Below are 27136 nucleotides of genomic sequence, written 5' to 3' on the forward strand. Positions count from 1 at the left end.
ACATTTTTTTTAAAAGAGATAGCTCTAGATGATACGTTAAAAAGTGTGGATGTATATCTATTATATGTAGTTTTACTCTGTACTATTATTTTTCTCCCACTCTGTAATGAGTGGGGGAAAAGAGCCATATGCAGAGATATCACAATAACCACCAAAACAATGACAACACTCTCAATGTATTGCCAAACAATGAAGGAATTAGGCATTATATTCAAACATGATTGAAGAAAAAAGTTAAACTTGTTCTTTAAAGGCCAAGTCAACCATGAAACCCAATAAAGACAGAAGAAAAAAATAATTGTAGAAGAAATCCAAGAATGAAATTGTAACAGTCGTGGATTGCTTTGCCTTATGCTTTAAAATGTATTCTTAAAAATTCTTTAATTAAAAAAATAATTCTAATAAAAAGCTACAGGTGAATAGTAGATATAATTTCTGTGTTCATAGGTATCAATCATTGTATGGGAGGATATGGAATTCAGGATACAGAATTCAGATCCTTGATACTAAATAGAATACAAATGGGAAAAGAACTTGAAATTTTTGCAATGGTAAGAATGTATTCAATAAACTGTATACCTTTCAATCTATAATAGACTTTTATGTATGTTTTATCTTCATTGTATGCCTCAGGTAAAATCGAACATCTTTATTAAAAGACACCCTGGGCTTCCCTGGTGGTGCAGTGGTTGAGAATCTGCCTGCCAATGCAGGGGACACGGGTTCGAACCCTGGTCTGGGAAGATCCCACATGCCGCAGAGCAACTAAGCCCGTGAGCCACAACTACTGAGCCTGCGCGTCTGGAGCCTGTGCTCCGCAACAAGAGAGGCCGCGACAGTGAAAGGTCCGCGCACCGCGATGAAGAGTGGGCCCCGCTCGCTGCAACTAGAGAAAGCCCTCGCGCAGAAACGAAGACCCAACACACCCAAAAATAAATAAATAAATAAATTTATAAAAATAAATAAATAAATAAAAGACACCCTACCAGTATCAGATTTCTCAGAACAAACCAAAAACCAAAAACCAAATGGCCCCAAATATATTGGGATAATTCAGTATAAATATTGTGGGCAAATCCTCTTCTAAAAGAAAATACCTACTAAAGTAACTCTGAGCCATTTCAGGTCAAATCTGCAACCTCTTGAGACTGTTCAGTACTCTCTATACGTTAGTTTAAGAAATGTCCCACAGAAATGATAAGTTCCAGTAATGAGATATTTCTGGAATATTGAAGCTATTCAATTCATGAAGAAACCGTACACCTCTCTGAAGACTTTAATAGCTTCTTTGGCAGGACATTGTGTTATTCAATGTGTTAAAAGAATGCTGTCTTAAAAAATAGTGAGTTCTAAATTATCCCATTACACAAGTCCAGTCACTGCAGATTCCAAGAGCAGGAGAGACAGAGCAGGCATTTTGCAATGACATTTGGTTCTCATTCTCTTTGAAAAATACCAGGGTAGCACATCTATTGTAATACTGGTTATAAAAAGTACTTCCTATCACATTAAATCAAGAGGACTAAAACTCCTCAAGTGTGTACAAACACCAAATCATCCCTTCCTTTTTCTGTCAAGTTTTTAAAATGGTACCTACCATTGGCTTTATTCTGAGAAACAACTTTTGGTTTCTTTCTTTTTTTGGTCTTCTTTCTTTCTTGGTTATTTTCTAACTGAAAATAAATGGTGATGTTACACAGAAATTTAATTTTTATGAAATGTTGCCTACCACAATTAAGGAATATTTATTCCCCAATATCTTAAAAAAACAGATAAGATTATACACAGTAACTATCCCATCATTTAGTGTCATTAGTGCAACTGACAGAAAATATACAAAAGTTGTGTGAACATCTATTAAGATACACTGTAAAAGAACAGTCTTGGGGCTTCCCTGGTGGCGCAGTGGTTGAGAATCTGCCTGCCAATGCAGGGGACACGGGTTCGAGCCCTGGTCTGGGAAGATCCCACATGCCGCGGAGCAACTGGGCCCGTGAGCCACAACTACTGAGCCTGAGCGTCTGGAGCCTGTGCTCCGCAACAAGAGAGGCCGCGATAGTGAGAGGCCCGCGCACCGCGATTAAGAGTGGCTCCCACTCGCCGCAACTGGAGAAAGCCCTCACACAGAAACGAAGACCCAACACAGCCAAAAATAAACATAATAAATAAATAATAAAAAAAAGAAAAAAAAAGAATAGTCTTGTACCAGAAAGCACAGAAAGATCAAACTGAAAATTTTAAGCATTCCTTCTCATAAATAAGCCAAGTGATTTGATATTTATCTACATTTTTAATTAAGTCTATGTTATTTTAGGATATCTTAACCTACTAGATTCACTTTGTTAATTCAATATGGAGTCTCAAAATTATAGATATTCTTTTCCTGCAAATGTCAAAGAGAAATTAAGCTCCCGCTGTTTCTCCAGACAGCTAAGATTATATGTCATCCATAAGTTTCAGCACACAAGAAGAGTAAAAGAAAAATCATGTTAACGTAGAGTGAATCTAACTTTTGAATTTTAGGTGTTAATGATTTAAACCTTTGTGCTTAAGTCTGGAAAAATTAAATCCTTTAAAAGAAGTTCATAATCCTTGCGTAGACCCCTTATCGATGCCTGGATCACATCTGGCAATAATGAAGACAAATTAACACGATTTGGAAGATCTGGCAATATGATAAAGCCAAACCATACAAAATCGCTTCTCCGCTCTTAGTCACTGGTGGTCCCAGGAAGGATCAACTTCCTGTCTTGGACTCTGGTGTCTTAAATTAAAGGAGGAAAATCTTACTGCAATCTGGGTTCCAGGCTTCTGGCTCACAAACAACAAAGCTCTAAACTCACTAAATAGGAAAATTTTACCCCCAACATACCCTCTGAGAAGAATCTGCTTTTCTAATACATGCTTTTAATTTAGTTCAAAGAACTGACAATGACATAAATTCACACCTTCAACAGGTTAGTAGATTTTAAAGTTTAATGTACTACATTAACTTCTTCAATGCTAATTTCAAGGATTTACTAAGGGAAAAAAAAACAGTTTCACCATCTGAATTATTAAACTTAATGTTTGTTCATTCAATTACTTCAAACTATGTCACTTAATTTTGGAAATGACTATATTCTTTTTTATATGTGTATATAGGCCAGTCATGTAATGATATTTTCAGCTAAATACTGCTTAAAACAAGTATTTTAAATAATTGTATACGTTTAAGTAACAGATTTGATACTCAGTTTTTAACAAGTAGAGTTGTGGTGACCAAATTAGGAAAATATTTTAATTCTTCAAGAATGTTGCAGAATAGCTTAAGAGTACCTTTTCTGTAAGAACCGCTCATTCAGCAGAAAACCAAGCACAGCAAAGAACTCCACCAGCGTCCCGTTATAACCTGGAACAGAGGATGAACACCACATCTGCTCTAGACATTTTAACAATAGAAAGGCGCAATAAACCACTCTTGTTATAATTAAAGGGATGGTGGATGTGAAACTATTTGGAAAAGCACAAAGCATTAGACGACATAAAGCATTATTATAATTAAGGAAACGTGGTGTGAGCAGTGATTTCAGCAATGGTGGTTGTACTACAGTACACTGGACTACGACAACACATCTTTTCGTTTGTAGAGTTAGAAATAAATTAATGTACCTCAGATCTCTGTAGCTCTCATTTACAATGTGCTTTCACATACACTGATCTGGTTTGAGTCTATATTACAACCACCCTGGGAGGTACGAAGAACGATCATTTGCTCATATTTTAACGTGCTGAATGTAATTTTCACCAACGTGAGACATGATAATATGAAATCATTAAGCCTAAAACGTGTTGAAAACAATAAAGATTGTTCTTGTTTAGATGGGGCTTGGGATCAAAATGACACATTTATTAAATGTAATGTGCAAAATAAAATGAAGTGGCCTCTATTCAAAAAACGTACAAGACAGTTATTGTTTAAAATGCTTTAGTACTCATTTTCAATAAAAAGGAATCTGGCATTATAAAAATACATAAAATAGTCATGGATTTATACCATTAATTTACATAAGATATTTTCTGCATAAAGCAAAGTTATAAAATAGTAAAATAGTTTTAAAAGGTATTCTTATATGAAAGTTACTCCCAGTATAAAATTTTTATAACTTTTTGTAATTTTGGTCCATCGGTATAAATAAGACATTTTATCCTTTTAAAATTCAAAGCTCCACTTAAAAACATAGGATTCTCTCTCTTTTAAATAAAAGTCCACTTGAGGTAGTATGTTAGAACTCTTCCTTGGTCCCATTCAGTCTATGTGTCCAAGTCATAAGACTGAAAATTTGAAGTCCTGTGGTTTTCTAAGGTCTGTTTATAGGTACACGTGTGATTTTCTTGCTGAAAATCTGTCCTTTCTTTCCCATCTTCCTCGGACTCACAGTCCAAGTTCGGGGAAGAACGAGCTTTCAAGTGAAAGGTTCTTGGCTGACAATCTGATGACTGTCCAGAGCTTGAAAAGGCATCCAGGTGAGGTCTTCTCAGCGGCTTTCCAAATGTTCCTGAAAGAAAGAACCCCCTTGAGCACATGGGGCCTTTTGGAGCAATCAACAAAATGCATTTCAAATGAAGGAGCATCTTCCCCCATGAATGTGAGTACCCCACGGACGTTCTACAAGTCCACATTATGGGACTCAGGTGTATGGTTGTATATCTGTGCTATGGAGAAAGACCTTACAGAATGGAGCTGAGGGCACGTGTGCCCCTCTTATACACACATCCACTGAATACAAGCAGCCCTTCTTCACCACGTCTCAGGACTTATAGTAACATTCATCATGGAGCAATGAAGTCCCCCAACAGAAGTTCTCCCGAGTCCTAGCTGTATTAATCGAGAGTTCCCAATTCTCCACAAAGCGCATCTGGATAGTAACGTACAAGTCAACTGTTCCTGAGTATAGCACATTTCTCTCAGAACAACCCGTATGTCTTGCCCTTTCTTCCTTAGTAGCAAATTATTATTCCATTGACTCAAATTCTTGCCTCAGTCATGTAAAAGATATTATTTTCATTTTTTCAAAAAGGAATATGAAAAATTATACCAGGACAAAACATGAAATTTCTTAAAAGCTGGGTAAAATATTTTAAAATTCTATTTAAAAAAAAAAAAAAGTTGTGGTTCATTTTTCCATATTTCCATGCAGTGAAAAGATGATCTCAGTTCTTCCATCCCATCGTCCCCATGCACTAGACTGAAAAATCCACAAATGAACCTCAGCGCCAGCCAGTGTCCACCAGCACTACCGAGGGCTTTAGGGCTCTGATAGCCTCCTTCGCAGGAGGTGGTCCAGCTTGGCTGATGAGCAGCTGCTGCCAGGTAGGACGCCGGCTGCCCTCTGACTGTGAGTTCAGTTATAAGCCACCAGACATCCCAAACCACAGCCATGCTGTGCACACAACTCCACCCCAAAGGCTGTTGTAGCCCAAAACCACTTTTTCCACATGACTGACAAACTGCACTCCTAAGTCACTTCCAAAACTCTTGTCTTCTAGATGATGCCACACACAGAGTTGCCCAGAAAGTTCCTAAGGCTCAGCGCTGGATTAAATACATAATCAAGTAAAATCCCCACATCTGCCTTTGCTTTTAGAAACAAAGATACTAACTAATACGATGTCACGGCAGCATCATTAAAAAGAAAAACAAACCAAAAAACAACACCAAAAACTATTTTTCACCACTCTGGCATTCAAAGCTCTCATGGCTCTCCCGCATGCAACTTGGAATGTGGGTCCTGAGTCAAGGTGTCTAATAATTTAATAAACTTACCCATGAAAGATTTACTCAGAGTAACCGATGCTGGCTCTGGACTTGGACTAAAATCTGCCGAAGACTTGTTCAGACATAAGTTGTTCATTCCAGGTCCTTCGTGTTGAGAGTAAGAAGAGCTGAGTAACTTCCTCACATGGGAAGGCCACCCTGTATCACTGACACTCTGCTCGCAGGATTCTTCTGAAGGATGAGGACACGGGTAGCCCTCCTTCTTCTTTATGTAACTGGGCTCATAGTGTTCCATTAAAGCTGTTCTTGGGTCAGGACCACGACCTTTTAAATTTGGGGACAATATCAGGAGACAGAGTTAATGCTTCTGGAGGTCTCTCCAGGAAACGGAACTCAGATAAGAAAACCACATACCTGTATGATAGGCTTCAAGAGGATCTGAGCCATACACACTCCCCTTCAAATACACAGGGCCTGAGGGTCCCAAAAAGGGACAAAGGAACGGGTCTGTGACAGCTTCCACATCGGCTTCACTGCTGTTGTCAATGTGGCATGTCCCTTTAAAAACCACATCTTAGTCACTGAACCAATTTTGTTCAAGTACCATTCAACAGTCTCTCTCCACTTTTGACATTTTCCATATTTATAGATGAAAAGTTTATATAGACTATTATACAAAGGAAACACTGCAGAAATTTATGGTAGAGTTTTTTCAAAATGTATTGATGCCTATGGATTAGTAACTGAGTAAATGTGTGATATCTTACTAAAGGAGGACTTGATTAACCATTGAACTGGAGCTAACCTCGTTGCTGGCCCCACCTAGTTTCCAAGAGACACTGATCTGTGTACAGACACTGCAGCTGAAGCAGCCATGGTCTGAACCACATGATGCCACCAGCACTGCCTGCTTCCTCCAGAAAGTCACTGATGACCAGGATAAGGCATTGGCATTTAACCAATGACCTCTTAATGGCCAGCTCAAAGATGAGCCCGGCCAAAAAAACAAACAAACAAACAAACAAAAAAAACGTATCCATGAGTATCTGAGTTAAATGATCCAGAAATGACATGCTGGTTAGTAGTGGACACAGCAGCTGAAGGACAAGAGACGTCATGAGGGTGAGAGATGCCACGATGGACCATGTGCCTGGGCAGCAAGAACTGGGCAGCTGGAGGGTGGGTGGTGGTCTCAGCAAGAAGCAAGCGTGCAGAATGTGACTCAGTAATGCTAGTGGCCTCTAGGGCTGCTCTGAGGGGGGACCAATCTCCAGCCCCAGCATCCAGGCGACATGGCACTACTATGCTCCAGTTCTGTCCCTTTAGACTTTTGTAAGCATCTTTTCAGTAAACCCTGCTCCAGCTGAATGAGCTTGGGCCTCTGCTCTTTGCAGCCGAATGAGTCTAACAGGGACTACAGCTTTTTTGCTCAAATCTTCTATCTCTATGCCCTCTATCACTGCCTTGCCAAGCACTTTGCAATTATTTGTGGAATTTTTTGTCTCACCACTGACTAAACTGTGAAACTGAAAACAAATATTCTTCCCTCCCAACTACGGAGTCCATCACAGAGCAGATATTCAATCAACGTTTGTGGGAAAAGATGGTAAGATGTTTGAGAATAATGTCACTGGCTGCTAGTTACTGAGCCCTTAATACGTGTCATCTTCCGTTATCATTGTATTTAAAGTTCACAACAACTTAATAGGGAAGGATTATAGCTGCCCAAGATCACACAGGGAGTGTCAGAAGTGGGTCTTGAACCAAGCTGATGCCCTTGTATTACGCTGCCTCCTTATTATTCTTCAAACAATACAGTTCTTAAAGTGAGAGTCAGTATTAGATGTCTCTAACAGAATGATTTTAAATCCTTTGACTTTTTAAGACCACACATGAAACCAGTTAATGTCATTTAAGTAAGAAGAACATTCAGGGCCAAAGAACATTTACAACGTAAAGGAAGTATTACATCGCCTGGAGGAATTAAATTTTATTTAACCTACTTGTCTTCTGTTATTGCTAGAAACAAAGATTTTTCTAGTATTTAAGAGAAGGGCATAACTATCTAATTTCAGCTTTGCTAGTGATTTTGGGCCAGGGCCCTCCATATATGGGGGTATCAATTTCTTGTGAAAATTAATATTATATTTGAACCTTCCATTGGGTTATTTCAAAACAACTACAGCCCACGTTCATTTTAAACACGTACCATTACTGCCGTGTTGTGGTAAGAAAAATCCGCCTCCTGAAGACGTGACGAACTGGTGGTGGCTTCCACTTTCTGAGGAGATGTACCCATCCTGTCTGTCAGCTAATGTTCCCTGAGATGACAAATAACTCGGGGTGTCAGCCGGCAAGTTGGTCTCATCTGGAATCAAACAACAGCATTCCATTAACCAAGAATGATCGTAAATGCCACACGGGCTTCCCTTATGAATGGTACGTTCTGTTTGGTTTTCGGTGCAAATCAAATCAATCGACTATTGCAAAACCATCTTGATGTAAGGCAAACCAGGGCTCTGCTGCTCTGGGGCGCCTGAGCTGACTTTCTACTTTATGGCCTGTCGGAGATTCCTCCCAAATTTCAAAAACAACAAATGCTGACAAAGGTAAAGGTAATTTTCATGAGAGCATATCTAAGGTTTTGAATTAAGCTTGATTTCTGCCATATTCCCAACTTAGTATTATTCACTGATGTAGAAGTTTTCCACATATAAGTCAAAGTCCCTCTCCCACCAATAACTAGAATCTTCCCTAGATTCCTGTACACATACATGCACACATGCTCACACATGACCAAACGAAAAATGACGGCGGAGTGTAAGCCTCATGACCGAAGGGCTGTTCCTGGTCCCCCATCACCAGCTTGTGACAGGGTCAGACTGGTTCACGCTGTGATTTGGACCGTCTCTCATAGCCAACAGGATATTCTGATGAGATATTCTGTCTTGACAGAAAGCACTCATCTTTAACCATCAGCTTCATTTTGGGCCAGGGTGTTATTTTTAGCTAACCGTAGTTCTGCAGCTTGAAACAAATGAGTCACCCTCGTGACACGGCCTGAGACTGTGAGACGCGCACTCAGAAGGAAATCACGGCGGGACCGTAAGCACACACACGACTCCTGCACCCTGTGCCAGGCTTCTGTCGACACACCTGTGTTGGTGATGCTGCAATCTTCGTTCCTCCGCCGTGTGTGGTATATGACGACCACCCACACGAGCGACGTGCCCACCACACAGCAAACCACCGCGATGATCACGATGCCCATGGTGGCCCACCCATCATCGTCCAGTGAGGAGGCGGTCAGCTGAGGGGAGTCGCAGGTGGGGGTGGGGATCACGCTGAGGCGCACGTGGCCTCTCTCGGTGCCCAGGGTGTTCGACATTTCACATGTGTACTTCCCGGCGTCCCTGACATCAGAGTCCACAATGATTAGCAGCTGGTTGCCTGCTGCAAAAAAGTGCCTTTCAGTGACCACCAAAGGGCTGTCATCCTTGGTCCAGTTCAATCTGGGAGGAGGGCTCCCGCCCGCGATGCACTGCAGGACGGCCGTTTCCCCCTTGGTTACAGTTCGATCTAACAGGGGCCGCAAAAATGATGGCGTCTCTGAAATGACAAGTTATGTTTATAATCTCCGACATGAAATTAGGGTTTGCACAGCATAAGACCTCGCGCTTAAATTTATTCAAATGGGAGCTGAAAACTGTATTCTCCCACAAACTCATGCCCATGCTTCTTTAAAACCCTAAACATGTATATAACATCTGGGATTTCATTTCATCATTTGGCTGTCATTTACTTATAACATCAGTTAAGGATAATATTTACTATTCCTTTCTCTCAGTCTGTCTGACTCTTGGCAAGGCTGGGGAATGGTGGGAGTGGGGCAAAGCAAAACATTTTAGACATTCTTTAGAATTAGAAAATGTATAAAAATAATTTCAAGCACAACTGTGTGTTGATGGATGAAAAAAATCAGAATGTTTACATTTTCAAAGGGAAACTTTCTAGTGCTAGATGTCCCAGCCTATATTAAAATTCTGAAAAGAATTTACTTTTATTATTTGGTGTTCATAGGTTACTCTGATTTACTCTTTCAAAGATACACAAATGACTAACATGCTCACATTTTTAAAAAGCATCTGTTTAGGTAAATGATAAAAGATGAACTCAGATTTCCACAGTGGTTATGGGAGGCTGAGAAAAAAGTTAGGGCCCTTTCCATTTGTTTATACACTTATTTTCTTATATTCTTTATATTGTTAAGACTTTTAGTAGAGATTGCATGATGGAAAGAGCAGAGAAAGGTGACTCCTGCAAAAGGGAAAGCATCAAAGCATTTACTTTTCCCCCTCCTCACAAGGGAGGGAGCAGACTCATTTCACTGGCCACAGGCCTGAAGATGTAATACACTCGCGACTTCAAAGCTTCTGAGAAGCCATTGTCCCTTCCGGGAAAGGGCAGTGTCCTGTGGATCATCTCTCACCCTCTCAACTTCGGACACAACTTCTCACAGCTTCTTAGGGCCTTTGGGTGAGCTGGTATATTTAAGACTAACGTATATCACAAAATCTGAAAATATCCACTTACCGAGGACAGTCAGAGTTGCATTCGCAGAAATGCTTCCCGCACTGTTTTGAGCTGTGCAGCTATACACCCCGATGTCCTCTATCTTCACGTCCACGATAAAGAACACGTCATCCTCGGGCATCACATGCATGCGTCTCTCCCTCGCGGCCGGGAAGTCTGTGCCCCCGTCCTTCTGCCAGGCTATCTGTGGGGCCGGGTGTCCCAGGGCAGCACACTCCAAGCGTGCCATGGCCCCGGCGCGGATGGTGAGGTCCATGGGGGTCTTGGTGAACGAAGGAAGCACTGAAATCAGAGACACAACATGGGCAATTAGCATTCTGGAGTTTGAGAGGTTCATTTTCATTCCCTATTTTTTTTTTTTTTTTGATACTTATGAATGTCCCTGACATAGTAAGGCAGGGGTTATTTCCAACTGCAAGATGAGATGGAGTGATTAAGGTACTCCCTCAAGGTTACACAGGTACAGAAATGATGGGAGTCAGGATGAAACAGGTCACCTGAGCTTCAGACTGATGGTCTTTCTGCTGTTTTCCAGTCGCTTTTTAGTTTCCTCAATAATTATCTGTGAGACCTTAGGCAAATCAGTTTATCTCTTTGTTACCCTGACCACTCCATTTTTTTTTTTTTAAGTCCCTCCTGGTTCTAACATTCTATGACTTTAGACACGTGTTTTGTCCCACAATTTTTTGCCCTATGTGTCAGGCCTCAGCAACCATTCATTGAATGAATGAATCATATTTACTACCATGAAAGATATAAACAATTAAATGATAAACTGTAAAACTGTCTACCTGCCACACAAAGCACAGGAAGAGATACTTTTATGAACAGCAGCTAACACTTATTGCATTTACTGAGTACTTACGCTATTCCAGGCACTCTGCTAAGTTCTTTACACGAATGATTTTATTTAACAATTATCATACCTCTATAAGGTAGGTACTATTACTCCTAACTGAAAGATGGGGAAAAGGAGGCACACAGAGGTTAGATAACTTGCTGAGAGTCCCACAGCTGTAAGCAGGAGTGGCAGGGTTCAAACCCAGATCTCTGAGCTAAGGGTGGTGTGCTTTCTGTTGGTGGGAATGTAAATTGGTGCAGCCACTACGGAAAACAGTATGGAGGTTTCCTAAAAAACTAAAAATAGAGCTACCATATGACCCAGCAATTCCACGCCTGGGCATATATCTGGAAAAGATGAAAACTCTAATTCAAAAAGATACATGCACCCCAGTGTTCATAGCAGCACTATTTACAATAGCTAAGACGTGGAAGCAACCTAAATGTCCATCAACAGACAACTGGTTTAAGAAGATGTGGTATATATATACAATGGAATATTTACTCTGCCATAGAAAAGAATGAAATATTACCATTTGCAGCAACATGGGTGGACCTAGAGAATATCATACTAAGTGAAGTCAGACAGAGAAAGACAAGTATTATCACTTATATCTGGAATCTAAAAAATAAACTAATATATATATAAAAAACAAACAAACTCACAGACACAGAAAACAAACTTACGGTTACCAAAGGGGAAAGGGAGAGGGGGAGAGATAAACTAGGAGGATGGGATTAACAGATACAAACTACTTTACATAAAATAGATAAGCAACAAGAATTTACTGTATAACACGGGGAACTATATTCAATATCTTGTAATAACCTATAATGGAAAATTATCTGAAAAAAAATACATATAACTGAATCACTTTGCTGTACACCTGAAACTAACACAGTATTGTAAGTCAACTATACTTCATTTAAAAAAAAAAAGGTGATATCCTTTAACTCTATACTTCATGGCCTCCCACATCAGACCACTACATCGTGAACTCTCACAGAGCAAAACGTGTCTGGTTCATCTTGGTTACCCACCATGTTAAGTATGGGGTCTTCAACACAAAAACTGCTTGCTTAACCAAGACTATTAATCTTGTGGAGTGTGAAGGGTTAGGTGGAGAACTATAAGAGCAGAGGACAGGGTTAGCAGTAAAAAAAAGAGAGGAAACCAGGTACTTTCTGTTTCTAAAACATATCTTTAAACGCAAAAGGAAAAGTCAGATCACATACTATTTACTGTGAGCTTGGCTTTGACAGAGTAGGATGAACCAAAGTGATTGGAGATGACACATTGATATTTCCCTTCACTGGTAAATTCCACACTGCGGAGCCGAAGAATGGTGGTGTACTCCATCACCTCCCCACCTTGGGCCCGGAGGTGTGCATAATTTTCCATTTCAGCATCATGCAGTAGCTCATTGTCTTTTTTCCAAGCAAAAGTCATTGGGGAATCACTGCTGCTGGCAGCTGAGCAGACAAAACTCAAATTGGAACCTTTTATTGCCGACTGTGTTTCTGGCTGAACTGTGATCTGGGGTTTAGGAAAATCATCTGTTCAAAATGGAGAGGAGGAAACGAAACAGTTTTAAGCTTGAGTCCAAATGCTACTCAGATCTGAACACCAAGAAACTCAAAACAAACAGTGGCTTAGGTTTTTACCCTCTGTGTATGTTTCACAGCTGGACCAGCAGTCCCAGTGTTGAAAATAACAGACTGGGAGAGAGTTTATAAAGTAATTCATTCATTTCAACTAGAGACTGAGCCCTATTTATCCATCATTAACTGGGAGGAGACTGATATTTTGGAATACAGTTTATTGCAGACCTCTTGTGCTTTTTTTTTTTTTTTTAACATAAATACAAGAAGAAATCGGTTAAGACACTTCCAGGCTCATGGATCATCTTTAAATGCTACTATTAGGAACTGCATTTTTTCCCCATGTTCTTCATAAATAAGCAGAAAAATTAAGAAATCAAACATGAATAATGATAATCAATACCACTAAAGACAGCAAATTAACACCCCACTTACCAAAAACAGAACTCATTAAAAAGACCAGTCATTTTTAGGTAGAGCAGGAAAAAACAATCCTGTAGTGAAAGGAAAAGCATTTCTCAAGCTCCCTGTGAGCCCCTGGCTGCAGCCTGGAGTTTAGAGTGGACAGTCCATCAGGTCGCTGTGCCACACTGTCAGAGCTACATTATAATTACAGCTAAGCAACTCTTTCATTCCAAACAGTTATTTTTAGTTCTCTGTTACTTTTTGGAAAAGTTACCTTTTTGAACTTCAGTTTCTCAGAGACGGTCTAAACCCAGAAGGAAGCATCTTAAAGCAACCAAAATGTATTATTTGGGTGCTCTGAAAAAAATAACGTGTGTGTGTGTGTGTGTGTGTGTGTGTGTGTGTGTGTGTGTGTGTGTGTGTGTTTATGAATGGGGTATGGGGGACCCTCTGACAACTGCAATGCAGGTAATTTCCAATGCCACGCCTGCATGCTGTAATCAAGATAGTTTCTTCTTCTGTGTGATTATTCTAAAATTCTCATCAGGTAAAAATCTATGGGTACTATATAGATATGAGAGACTGTGTGTGTGTGTGTGTGTGTGTGTGTGTGTGTGTGTGTGTCAAAGGAATAGAGAGTTCATATCTTGAAGACTACAGAACTGAGAAATCAAGACCATGGAAAAGGAATAGCTCAGGCCCTTACAGATGAATGCCAAATGCTTATTTAGATCCAAAAGCTACATCAGATGTTTTATTTCCAGAAACTGTTGGCACCACTTAATGCTGCAACCTAAAAAAAATATGGTTTTCTTGTACTTAGCTAAACAATCATAGGCAAAGCAGTTTTAAATAAAATTTTAAAGGCCAATGTAGAATTAGGTTCTGCAATATCTTAACACACATACTAAAATTCAAACAAAGTTTGATTTCATGTTCTGTACGCACATTTAGTTTTACAAAGGTCTCCATGGCAGCAAATAGTAAACAGCAGTGTAGCGCAGCAGACGGAAGACGGCACCAGAGAGATGAAAACTTGGGTTTTTGATCCAGATCTGCTAACTAGCTATCTGAAGTTGGGTAAGCAAATTTCTAACGCTGAGATGCTTAGATGCTAAAACAATGGACCTTAAATTTATTTACAGTAAACTCAAACTTTCTGTTACTTGTAATGTTTTACCCACTAATAGTAAAATTTTTAGCAGACTATACATCACTAGCTAATAATTTTCTCTTTCTATTCACCATAAACAGCATCTGCACAGGATTTAAGTCGAGCTCACAAGAGCCTCTCAACAACCCCCGGAACTGGGGAGAGCAGACAGCAGCATTCCCATTTCATAGATGCGAAGACTGAGATTTAGGGAATCACAGTTAAGTAGAAGGGCTGTGACTATCCTTCAGTTCTCCCAAGATCCAACGTCATTCTCTTTCTACCAAACCACTCTGATGCCAATTTTATAAGTTATAGAAAAAATTATAGAAAAAGTTTTTCTTTCCATCAGTAAAACTGTGATCATCAGCAAGCTACAGATCCATTCTCATCTACCTCAGCAGAAATAAGAGCTTTATTAAGGGAACATAAATTTATTGAAGTCCATTATTTGGACAAATGGGAGAAGAAAAAAAAAAAAAGAAGAATGAATAGAAAAGTCAAAGGCCATAGTTCCACTCACCACACACAAAGCCATCTGGGCTAACAGCAAAAATACTTCTTCCCTTCAGCAGCTGCGGATGGGCACAATTGGCATTTACAAAGCTCTGAAAATTGTTTTCCGCCACCCACTGTGGGAGCCATTTTAGTTGGCAATCGCACAGAAGGCTTGATGTATTTAAGTGCCTGAGGAGAGTAATTACATGCAATTTGTTTTGTACAAAATGCAGATTTCTACACGTATAACCTAAACTCAAGTAAATATTAACAAAGCAATGAATGGGGAAACCAAATACACACATCCCATGGACTACATATTCTACAGTCCATCTTCAAATGCAAGACATGGAACTAGCACTGTTTTATTTTTGTTGGTGGTGTTCTTACTGACCAGCAGAGACAGAAGTGCTGATATACCGAAAATACCTTACTACTGAAAATTGGTTACTATGATGAGGCACTGTACTGTATTGGGTCCCACAAATTTCAACCGCCAATTTGTAACAGAAAGAAAAAGAAACGCCTCTTTTCAACAAAGGGAACAAAAAACGAACTCCTCTTGCTTTCTGGTAACAAAAGTGAAGGGATGTGATGAATGTGCCAGACACTTTCTATAGATACATAATCCAGGATGATCCACCCCACGTCAGTTTCCCCCTCGATGCTTTACGTGAAACTCTTGGAAGGAAAAGAAAAGCTTACAGTTGCTGAAGTTTCTTCATCTGTGAGAATGCATTGCCTTGTAATGACATGATTGCGTTGTCACTCAGGTCTCTGAAAAAGAAACCAAATCAAATACATTAGAGGGAATTATAGTCACTATGTGCCTTCAGGCAAAGGGTGGGCCCACGCTGCCACCCCATTCGCCACAAAAACACTCTCTGTGCTGAGATGCACAAATGGGGGTGACTAGAAGAACTCGTTAGGAAGCTTGGATTCAAGAACAAGGATATCTGCATCAGAGGCAGGTTCTGTTACGGTGAGAGAGATTTCATATCACCACATACAGGTTTTTTGACTCTTAAGGGCCTAAGCTGTTCTGCCATGTTATTATATTACACTTCTTATTATTCAAATTAGTAACCATTAGTAACTTTTAAATGCAGAAATAAAATTCCTCATAATTATGTTTTTAAAAAACCATCATGTATAGAATACCTTCTATGATATGCAACCATGTTAACTGATTTACGTTTACACATTATTACATTTAATCCTCACATCAACCCAAAAGCAGATGGTATAACTACCTTGGCTTGGCATGAAAGGGACAGATAAGATTTGAACTCAATTATTTTCAATTTCCAAACCTACGCTCTCAGTCACTAGCCCATTTTGCCACACACAACTCACTCATGGGGAGACAGGTAGGTGTTCAGACAAGAGGGTCTCACTAAAACAAACAAACCAACAAAGACTTCAGGCAGGACATTTATAAAATGAGAGAATATTCGGGGCTGGCTTTATTTTTAACTGGTGCTTATGAGCGCTCTGGATTAAAGTGCTCTCCACAGTGATTACTACTCCGTTTTCCTTTAAAAGGGTCAGAGTGGAGAAAAGGGATTTTGAATGAGACAAGTGGCAACAGAAGACAGAATCGAGGTCCCGAACGTGGGCACAGAAAGAGGCTGAAAGAGTCACGAAGGTTTAGGAAACTGAAGCAGAGGCTAATGCTCCACGGATCCACGAATTCCACTTTCCCAGAAATGGAATGGGTCAGAGGACAAACCCTTTTGGCTAGTTTCCCTTTGAAAATAATTTGTTTCAGTGAGCCCAGCAACACTGGCCCGCCTTTCCAGATGACGCTTTGCAGTTATCCCCTACAACCTGCCCTGCTACCCTGTCGGCATGGCTGGCGATCCAGAGCTCCCTGCAACCAACGGGTCACTGCGAAGACGGCAAGATGGTGGTGCACAGATTAACAGCTAAACACAGCACCAATGACGGTACCAAGCAAATGTGTATTTTACATGATAACTTCTTCTGTCCAGGTTAACAGATCATACAACTTTTGGCTATAAGCATTCCTTAATAGTCAGGGTGGACACACTTTATGCTGCTTCAGACTCCCACTGAACACATATACGTGCACCCACGGTTATCAGAAGCTGGCTCTGTGCTCCTGCAGGCTTTGACTCCTATCAAGGCTGGTTAGCTTGTGCTCCTAGTGCCTGAAAATATCCGAGTGCCTAAGTGTCATTTCAGAAATGTATGCCAGGAGTTACTGGGGGCAGAAGATGTGAAGGCAAGAGCTGCTGTGATAGCAGGGGCTGCCCTGGTTTGAGCCCTGCTTCTGCCAGCTGCTAACTTACAGGTTAGTTGCAAAAGAGAGCGAGAAAAGGAATAAAGGAGGAAAAACAGGTTGTATGCTTCATAATTAAACAACAGTAGTAATAAACAAAATTCTCAAAGTAGTGTTAAAACTCTCCTGTCACTCTCCAGGACCGGGATCTTCTTTCTTGAGCATTAAGATGTGCGTTGTCTTCTTAACTGTCCGATGGAATCAACGAACCCTCAGAGCCACCACATCTTAACTTAAAAATTAAGATAATAGGGGCTTCCCTGGTGGCGCAGTGGTTGAGGGTCTGCCTGCCAATGCAGGGGACACGGGTTCGGGCCCTGGTCTGGGAGGATCCCACATGCCACGGAGCAACTAAGCCCGTGAGCCACAGCTGCTGAGCCTGCGCATCTGAAGCCTGTGCTCCACAACAAGAGAGGCCGCGACAGTGAGAGGCCCGCGCACCGCGATGAAGAGTGGCCCCCGCTTGCCGCAACTGGAGAAAGCCCTCGTGCAGAAACGAAGACCCAACACAGCCAAAAATAAATAAATAAATAAATAAATAAATAAATTAAAAAAAAAAAATTAAGATAATAGCTATTAAATAGTTTTCTCATGAGTATTAAATGAGAAAATATAAATAAATACCTAGCATAATGCCTGATATGCAGTGGGTGCGTGATAAATGGTAGTTTTAAAAAAAATTAAATATACCACTGCTTGAGAGAAATAACTAAAAGAAAACCCAAAAGTGATACAGAGCAATGCCCTTAAAGGCAAAAGAAATATGCACCTGTACACTTATACTTTCATATAGATATACAGACAGATAAGTAGGTAGGTAGGTAGACAAAGGACGGATAGATGTGTATATTTTATTGTACTGAGAGGATACCAACAAAATTATGTACTAGTTTGTGTTATCTTTCATGACATATAAGTAGATAACCATTTCAGACTGCCTTTAGGGTAACTAAATTCCTGCTACTCACAGATGTTCTAATGCATCCAAACCAGTGAAGGCTTTTTTGGTAATGGATCGAATCCGGTTTCCCTGGAGTATTCTTAAAAAAAAAAAAAAATTATAATGGAACAGTTAATAAAAGCCATTTTGGAGTGCAACTCTCCTGAAAAGAACTGCTTTTTAAATCATTTGTGAATATTCTATTTTCTTCAATTAAACAAGATATCCTTAAAAAAATGTACCTGTGCCATCTAGTTCAGTAATATGGTTCAGCGTGGCTGCAAAGCGTTCGACAGGGAACCCAGCAAAAATAGGTATTTGAGAAGTTACTCTGATGGTTAAGTCAAAGCAGTGATTTTTCAAAGAGGTAGAAACTTTATTCCAAGTAAAATGTCTCAGAACACTAATAAATAAAGCAGGTAATACTGGAGACTTTCTCCTTACCCCCCCACCCCATGGATACCTTCATCACCCACAGAAGTTTAGGACTAAATGGAAGTCAATTTGAAGATCGCTTGCTTAAAACACAGAATTTAGCCATCTTCAAGGCCATTTTGTGGCTAAATAGAAACATGTTTTTATCCTGTATTGCTTGGAACCCACCGCAGTGTTATCATTGGTCACTGGATCACTTCACTTAAACATTCCTGTGAGGGGAGTGCAACACTGCACATTTGCAAATGCTGAACTTAGTGCACTAACCTTTACACAGTAGTAATCCCAAGGGTCTAAGCACTCAAAACAACTTAAAATTCTTATCTGGATACTAAAGTCAGCTGCACTAACCCAAGTGTTGAGTAAAACCACTATACCCAAGGAAGAAAATCTTATCAATAGCAACCAGATTAAGCACCTATTTTAAAACTCTTTAAAGATGTCAACTTGTGTGTGGAACTGAGCTCAATTAAGACAAAGTGTTTAGGGAGTTCCCTGGCGGTCCAGTGGTCAGGACTCGGCGTGTCCCTGGGGTTCAATCCCTGGTTGGGGAACTAAGATCCCGAAAGCTGCGTGGTGTAGCCAAAAAAACCCCCCCAAAACCCAAAATGTTTAGGTCAAAAAGCAACGCCAATTATGAAGCACATCATACTCACAACCGCCTCAGTTTGTCAAGCCCAGAGAAGGCACCATTCATGTCCTCAATGGTCCAAGAAATTTCATTATTCTTCAGATCCCTGGTTCAAAAAAGGAGAGTTACCAAAAGTGGTACCAGGTACTTAACAAAAGATACAGGCATTCTTGTTAGAGATATGCTTAGAAAGCTAAGATCACCACCCAGGTGGCATGTAATTTGGAAGAATTCCTCATAACTCCCCATATCATCTCTCTCTGCCCCTTTCAAAACAACAGAAAACTGTTTCTCTCCCTAACACAGATCTTACCTCCTGCCCTCCTCCCTCAGCAGCATTTTATACTTTTGTCCGAGATCAGGAGAGTTGATTCCGGCCCTATTAACTCCTCTATCAAGATGACTAAATTCTCAAAGACTTGAATAGTCTGAAAAATACATTAAACTTTAAAACCACTGCTCCAACCACACAAGCAGCAGCTCGCCAAAGCACACAGCATGTCTTTCAGTCATGTAATGCTTCGAACAGTGAACACAGCAAAACTTTCTGACAGTGCAAAAATCAAAAGCCCATTGCACAACGTTAAAATTAACATTTGAAAGATTTTTCAAAGGCCATTTAATCCAGCTCTCTCTTCTTTCTCTTGGAACAGAGATCAAGTCTGGATATAACTGGTCCGATAAACAGGCGTCTTCCTTTGCTGCCCTTTGTATATCTTTTTTGCTCTGGGTAATTTTTAATCTGCGTTTTTACGAAGAAAAATTAGTGGATCTAAAATTGTTTTCCTCTTGAGCAGTGACCAGCTTCCTGGAGATCCTGAGAAGGCTGACTGCAATCACCAAACCAATCTGACCACTGTCCTTTTTAATCCCTTTAAGAAGCACACATGGATGAAATGGACCGATCTTAATCAAACTGATCTGGGAAAGATTAAGACACTACTTCTGAGGTTGTACACATTTCCTTCATAACAAAGGAAATCTGCTTGGAGAAAAGTGGGCACATTTAGGAACCAATTAGGTTCATGGAGGAAGAGCAAAATGTGTAACTTACAAAGTCTTTAAACTGGAAAGCCCCCGGAAGGCACAATCAGCAATGTAGCTGACTTTGTTATTCCCAATGTGCAGTGTATTTAGCAAGCTTAGGCCCAGGAAGCTTGAATCATCCAACCTTGATAAGTGATTGAAAGTTAAGTCCCTGTAAAGAAAAAAGGAACAAAAAAACAAACGATAGCTTTTATTTTCCAGTTCAATGCAATGATTTGTTTAAAAAAAACACACAAAAACAGGTAATATATATTGCCACAATTACCCTTATTTTAAAACTCTGCCTTCTTAATAATACTCAGGTAAACATTATTTCTAATCCCAGTAATTACAAAAAAATTCTCTTTACGTGAGAATCACCACCATGGCTTTAGCCCATGTGCCACAGAATTGAAACAGCAGAGCTGGCTTCAACTTATCACAAAACTATGACCAGGTTGCCTGTGAAAAAAAGCTGTCACCTTGGAAACTTTGTTATGAAAATTTCACAGATCAGTGGTAAGAAGCTCATGCTCTGGCATGACTCCTGCTCTCAAACCTGAGGAGAATAAAAGGCAACTCACAGCTCACTGAGTTTCTGGCAGAACTCCCAGGCATCAGGGCTGATCCTGTTGATGGCATTTTGGCTGAGATGAAGTTCCTGCAGCATCAGCAAGCCGTAAAGCCAGCCTTTGGTAATCTCTGTTAGGTTGTTATGGTCCAGCTGCCTACATTTACAATAAGAATCAAAAGCAGGATCCCAAGTTCATTATCTAGACTCTTCAAAGGGGACATATTACAACCTATTACATATTCCTATTGTCATGAGATGTGTAGCCTTTGTTATACAAAGACATCAGCAGAAAATACTATGCTTATTAAATTCTCAGTTACATTACCTGAAACAAAACTTAATATTAAATTATAAGATTGTAAATGATGAGATTTTAACATAGGATTTCAAATAAACGCTGCTGAATGCTCACTGAGCATTCCATGATCATACCACCTGAGTAGGAATTGATCACCCGCACTTACAAGATTTCCATGTTGCTCAGCCCCCAGAAAGCTCCATCCATAAGTTTTGTCACTCCATTTCTTTGCATTTTCAGAGACTTCAGAGCACCAAGCCCTTGGAACGTGAGCCCATCGACGTTTTTGATCTTGTTTCGGTTCAGTTCACTACATTGGATGTTATAGTTAAACAGTTAGCTTATATGACAAATTCTGGAAGCAGTAATAAAATGTGACATTACTGCAATATAGTTAAACCAGGCTGTGTTAAATTACATAGAATGTTTTACATTTCTAAGCATTTTTATTGAGAAGAATTTTGATTTACTAGCAGTGAGTAAATTTCCTTCTGAAACATGTGATGTATTTTTGGGATAATCAAATACTGACACCAGACTGCACTTCAATTTCCAAACTGTTGTTCATTCAGTATAGAAGTAAACACATTAATATTGGTCTTTAAAGTATCCAGAATGGGAGTACTGAATATCACATTAAAACACGAGGTCTATTCAGGAGCAGGGCCGTCAAGTTTATCCTGTTCAACTGCTTACAAAAGTTGATTCCTCTGTCACGATTTGTACTGTGTTTAATGCTTCCTCTTTAAGGCAGTCATTCTCAACCTTGGTTGCACCCTGGAATCACCTGGGGAGTTTTAAAAAATTACTGAAGCCTGGATCTTACCCCCAGAGGTTGTAATGTAATTGGTCTAGGGTGTGGCCTGGGCACTGGGATTTTTAAAAGCTCCCCAAGTGTCTGTAATGTGCAGCCAAAGCTGAAAACCACTATACTGTAGGAGCCTGTTCACAGATTATTCCACCGTTATTAATGAGACAGTGCTTCACAGCTCCTTAAGCTATCAGGGGCCCTGCAGTCATTGGTACTGTTCTCACGATCCACAGCTGTGCAGAGTCACCATGATGTCTTCAGTGCCATTATGATGCCTTTGTACGGAGGTTGTTCAATGATTACACTGCTCACTCTTTCAGGAACAATCCAACCTGCCTCGTCAGGCAGAAGCCTGTACCGGGTGACTTTTAAGGCTCTTTCTGACTCAGTGATTCTACAACTCCAGCTCTCAGAGGAAAGGTGGTTACATCCTTGCTTCTAAACTCCTTCTGCCACATTGTGGATTTTAGGGGGTAGGTGCCAAAGGTTTAGAGGAGGTGAGGACACAGAATCTAAGAGGACATTTTACTTACAGGTGTTGCAGTTGAGGCAGTCTAAACATCTTGGGCGGGAGAGCTGAGATCCGGTTCCTGTTCAGCTTCAACACCAGGAGTGTGTTGGCCAAACTGTCAAAATACCCAGGTTCCATGGATGTCACTCGGTTGCTGTTGATATACCTGTTGAAAGTCTGAAGATGAGCTTCTCTTTCTGGTTCTTCGGGAAGTTAAAGTGCATGTATTCTCTGTACATAAAAGACTCTCCAGAGAACCTACCCATCACTTGTAACAATGGGCACTTAAAATAATTAACTCTTTAGGCCCTTGCAGGCCAATATCGACTGTGATTCACACATATCTCTGGGGGAAAAAGTGACTAAAATATAGGAAGATAACAAACATTTGTTAGAGACCCTTACCCAATTTTTGTGAAATTCATTTATTAATGAAATACACCAGGGGTTTAATTTTGATTATTTTTTTACAGAAGCACTTGTTTTTTCTATAACAGTCAAAAGATGTCTCAATTTTTGTAATCCAATAGTGTAAGAATAAAATGAAGATTGTGGTTATTCGGGCTTACAGAAAATTACCAGTCAATAAGAAAGTTACATTTTTGATCCATCAGCAGTAAGAAATGGTCAGAGTTCTGGTCCCTATCTTAAAGTTGTTTCCTTTTTTAATATAGCACAATATTTTCATCACAGGTGAAAACTGTTAAAAACGACTTACAGATATTTGAGTTGTAGGGGTGGAAGTGCAGTTTTAAGCTCTGAAATATTATTGCCACTCAGGTCCAAAGTTTCGAGGGATTGAAACTGTCTCAGATGTTCAGGTAATATTTCCACAATCTTGTTTCCAGCTCTGGATTTAAAGAATAGCACAGATAACAGGGTTAATGGTACAACAATCTGAAAGGTGAAAAATATCTTCTAACTTGTTCTTCAGAAATTTAGAAAACTGTTCTACACAGCACGTTAAAAAGCAACTCTTTAGTCACTTTAATGTTGCATTAAATAGTAAATCATAATTTTAGAATTATGAAAAGCTTTCCTATATAAATCTGGGTGTGTTTAACAGCTGTGGTTATCTAAATGCAATGCACTTAAACTGATTTTTCTTTCTGTTATTTTGTTAACAGTCTTTCTTCCTTATCATTTTATGAAATGGGATATGAAATGACTAGCACCAAGTTGGCATTCCAGGCACTGGTGTGTTAGTTCCCTATTCTTTCTTCTTGAGTCCTAATGCATTTCTAATTCTTCTCTTGGAAAGCACACACACTACAGGTGCCAATGAACTTAAAATACTCATCAGATTGGGCTTTTTAAAAGCCATCCTAGAGAAATCTCTTTTTCTTTGGAAATAGCAAGTTTCAATGCATGGCCATAGTCTTCAAAACCAGTGGATATGCTCCAAGGCTTTGAATATTATAAAAATAAGAGCACACCAGTCTAAATAATCTCTGGGAGCACTTAGATTTTTTAAAAGTTTGGCATTAACTGTCTTAAACACCAGACCATGATGTCCAATATTGTAGCCACATGTGGCTCTTTACATTTAAATTAAAATTAAATGTTAAAGTTCAGTTCCTTAGTCATAGTAGCCACATGTCAGGTCCTGAATAGGTGTCTGGTATCTGTCAAATGGGCCAGTAAACACACAGAACATCCCCACTATCGTGGAAAGCTCTACTGGCGAGCACTATACTAGACCACAAATGAAAAAAGATAAACAAAATAAAACAAAAAGAGGCCAAGTCAAAGCTTTTAGAAGGTCATCAATACAACAGTTTCCAAGGGGGAGATTCAGCATTAAACAACAATCTTGCTAGAAAACAGGAACCAAACTGATGTGCAAGCCATCTTAATTGTCATATTAGACCAGGTAGCTTGGACTTTTTAGACCATTATTAGGCAGGGGAAAAATGACATGTCAAGGGAGAAAGGCTGGGATGATGGCAGAGTCCACCTACAAAGAAGGGTCTTCGCTTTACAGCTCAAGGAACAATGAAACAATCGAAGGCTCTAAGTAGATCTCTGTATGTCATATAAGTCACATGCTGCCATTTTTAGGTAAACCCTCACTTAAGGGGAAAACTTAGAAAGAGATTTCATATGTGTATCTTTCTTACCAATAACTGCATTTGTATAGTGCTTTGAGTTCATTAAGTTTTTTTGCATTACTGTAACTCTCAGGCCTCTCACCATCACAGAAGGTTCCTGAGTTAGGAGCACCTCTTATGTGTTTTCACAAAATCCTCTGCTGTGTGTGACACAGCACTTTTTATGCTGTTGGTCTTTTCTGCCATACTGTGAGCTCCTTTAAAGCAGGGCTATATATCTATCCCCGTCTTGGAATGTATATGGAATCTAGTAACGCTGAGGGCATTGGATGCCAAGCCCTATGCTACGCATTTTTCATATATTATGCCATTTAGTTATAATAACATTTCTCTGCTGTTTAAATTAGGAAACTAGAGCTTTTAACATAACAAGTCCAAGCACTCCCCCCAGGCCACCTCACAGAGTAAGTCCCTATTGGTCCCAAAGCAATCCCTGAAGGCTGTTTCATAGAACACAGTTTCAAACATTCAAACAACTTAATTTTGGCAATTAAGTTCTTACTTTCTGGAGGTGAAGATGCACCTCCAGAAAGGCCCGCAACTTCCCACTCTTGCAAAAATGCTGAGCTACCGGTTCCAAACTGCTGTGGGAATCCACACCAGCTCACTGAGCCATCATCATGCCAACACTAAGGATGCCCTGGAAACTGGGTTCCCCCCAGTCTGTGCTTGCACCCCAGGAGGAAAAGAGTGTCACCAAGAGTTTGCATGTGTTTGGCACCCAACAGAGTAGAAGACCAGCTTCCTGAATGTGTGCAAATGCCAGGTGCTGCTTTCCCCAGTAAGTGGAGAAACCAGGTTGTACATTTTAAATCTATTTAAATAACAATGAACTAACAAAACTTCTCAAAATATTGTGAAAAATCTTCCCTATGTTACTTCTAAGGACTGTCAGGGAATCGTCTTTTTTGACCCAAGTCATCCAAAAATCTAACCCTATTTTTAAAGTAATCCTATACAAGGTAACAGGCAGGGGTGATGTATACCCTAACAGCTGAACTCTGTGATAATAGTAAGGTTTAAAAAAACGGGGGGTGGTTAGCAGTCCCATGTACAAGTCACAACTATCAAACCCCTCAGATTCCCATGAAGTCTTACAGACTTTGTTTAGAGTCAAGTCAGCCATGACCTCTGATTCTGACCATTTCCCACATCTGGATTCGTCAGTGTGTAAACCCCTTGATCTAGCTGTGAGGTACAGGGTAATGCAAGTGAGACAATTAGTCAATTTCTACATCCCGGAGATGGATTCAGTCCAAGAGACAAGCCACAGGGCCTCAGGGTCAGGGTGTGTGGGTTAAAGAAAACCACACTTTAGGGGACAAAAATGTTCTCTTAAATACACAACCCAAATGTTTGCATTACCAGGAAGCCCCCCACCCCCACAAACAGCAGAGTAACCCTGAAGCACCCTCCTCTCATCTCCTTCCTCTCCGTCCGGTCCGCAGCCACTGCCGCCCATCAAATTCTGCACCTGATTTTGGTCCCCAGGTTGTCTGGGGCTAGCTAGTACAGCTACGCTTACATTTAACAACAAGAAGAAACAGCCATAGGTTTTCGCAATAAATGGAGCAAACTGGTTTCTGGTGGGAGGGAGAGGGAGGCCCACAGGTGTCTATCACGTTGCTCAAATAAGGCTACAAGTTAGATAACAGGCCATACAATCTTTGGTTTGTGTATTCGTTTGTTTATAAGGTAATTATGAACAAGGTATTAAAACTGCCAATTACTTGAGTGACGAATAAAATTTTCCTTGCAGTTAAAAGTATGCTCCAGCCAAAGCCAGCAATTTCCTGAGCTGCACACCTCCTAAATTGCAGTGTGAAAGTGCTCAGTTATAAACGGAGCCTGTACAGTGCGTCTTTGTCAGCACTTCTTCCCAGCACAAAAATCCCTTACAACTGCCAGGATAATGGTCCCTGTATCGCAAAATTTTAACTCTGTTCTAATGGAACTGAACTAAGTCCAAATACCAGTTTCATATTAGCTCTCAGACTAACTGGCAAATAACCACCTAATATGTACAAGTTTAAAAAAAAAAAGAAAAAAAAACTTGCTTTACGTCAAACAAGAAGGGTTTAAAAAAAAAGACAACTACCTTAAAAAACTAGATTAAAAAATCTTTTTATCACCTAAAACCCTCAAAATAAACATACTTCATAATACAGTGGGTTACAAGTAACCACTTCTAGGAGACAAAGATTCAATTCAACTCTGGCTTCAATTTTTCTCCAATTATGGATAAATGCCAAATTTGATGAACATATTAAAGCACTGCAGTTAATTAATATTTTTGGCAGGAAATGTGCAATCCTTCAACAAAAAACAAAACAAAACAAAACAAGCTATCTTTTTCCATTACTTAAGTTAATGTGGAAATGTCATCTTTCCATTGTTCAAAAATCTGTACTCTGAGCATAGGAGGGCGTTTCAGCCTTGTGCAAATCCACCGTAAGGACCACGAATATTTTGGTCATCTATGTTTGTTGATAGTACAAGGCGTTCCATGGTCAAATCATTGCTGAGGTCAAGGCGTTCCATGGTCAAATCATTGCTGAGGTCAACCAGTCCCTTACAGACAAACACAGACTTGGGGGCCTGGTCAGCTGGAATGCAGATGGTTCCCTCAGGCTTCTCAGATGCCA

At 40.0% G+C, this 27136-nt stretch overlaps 1 protein-coding gene across 6 annotated transcripts in view; it reads right to left on the bottom strand.

Moving 5' to 3' along the window:
* Positions 1-3254: 3254 nt before the first annotated feature.
* Positions 3255-27136, bottom strand: part of LRIG3 (leucine rich repeats and immunoglobulin like domains 3) — a 47310-nt gene continuing 23428 nt past the window's right edge. For 2 of the 6 annotated variants that reach the window (XM_036867055.1, XM_036867056.1), the window contains exons 4-19: positions 23099-23230; positions 22403-22546; positions 21225-21368; positions 20771-20914; positions 20215-20358; positions 19186-19266; positions 18123-18194; positions 15555-15626; positions 14875-15038; positions 12428-12748; positions 10352-10633; positions 8915-9367; positions 7968-8126; positions 6173-6316; positions 5807-6082; positions 3980-4538 (exon numbers count right to left, since the gene is read on the bottom strand). In XM_036867055.1, the coding sequence (XP_036722950.1) occupies positions 4294-4538; positions 5807-6082; positions 6173-6316; positions 7968-8126; positions 8915-9367; positions 10352-10633; positions 12428-12748; positions 14875-15038; positions 15555-15626; positions 18123-18194; positions 19186-19266; positions 20215-20358; positions 20771-20914; positions 21225-21368; positions 22403-22518 (2817 nt within the window). In that variant the 5' untranslated portion in view covers positions 22519-22546; positions 23099-23230 and the 3' untranslated portion in view covers positions 3980-4293. Of the gene's footprint in view, positions 4539-5806; positions 6083-6172; positions 6317-7967; positions 8127-8914; positions 9368-10351; positions 10634-12427; positions 12749-14874; positions 15039-15554; positions 15627-18122; positions 18195-19185; positions 19267-20214; positions 20359-20770; positions 20915-21224; positions 21369-22402; positions 22547-23098; positions 23231-27136 lie in introns of all 6 variants that reach the window. The other 4 variants (XM_036867053.1, XM_036867051.1, XM_036867054.1 and 1 more) reach the window with 4 other exon arrangements.

Source organism: Balaenoptera musculus, chromosome 10 (assembly GCF_009873245.2).
Source record: "Balaenoptera musculus isolate JJ_BM4_2016_0621 chromosome 10, mBalMus1.pri.v3, whole genome shotgun sequence".
NCBI lineage: Eukaryota > Metazoa > Chordata > Mammalia > Artiodactyla > Balaenopteridae > Balaenoptera > Balaenoptera musculus.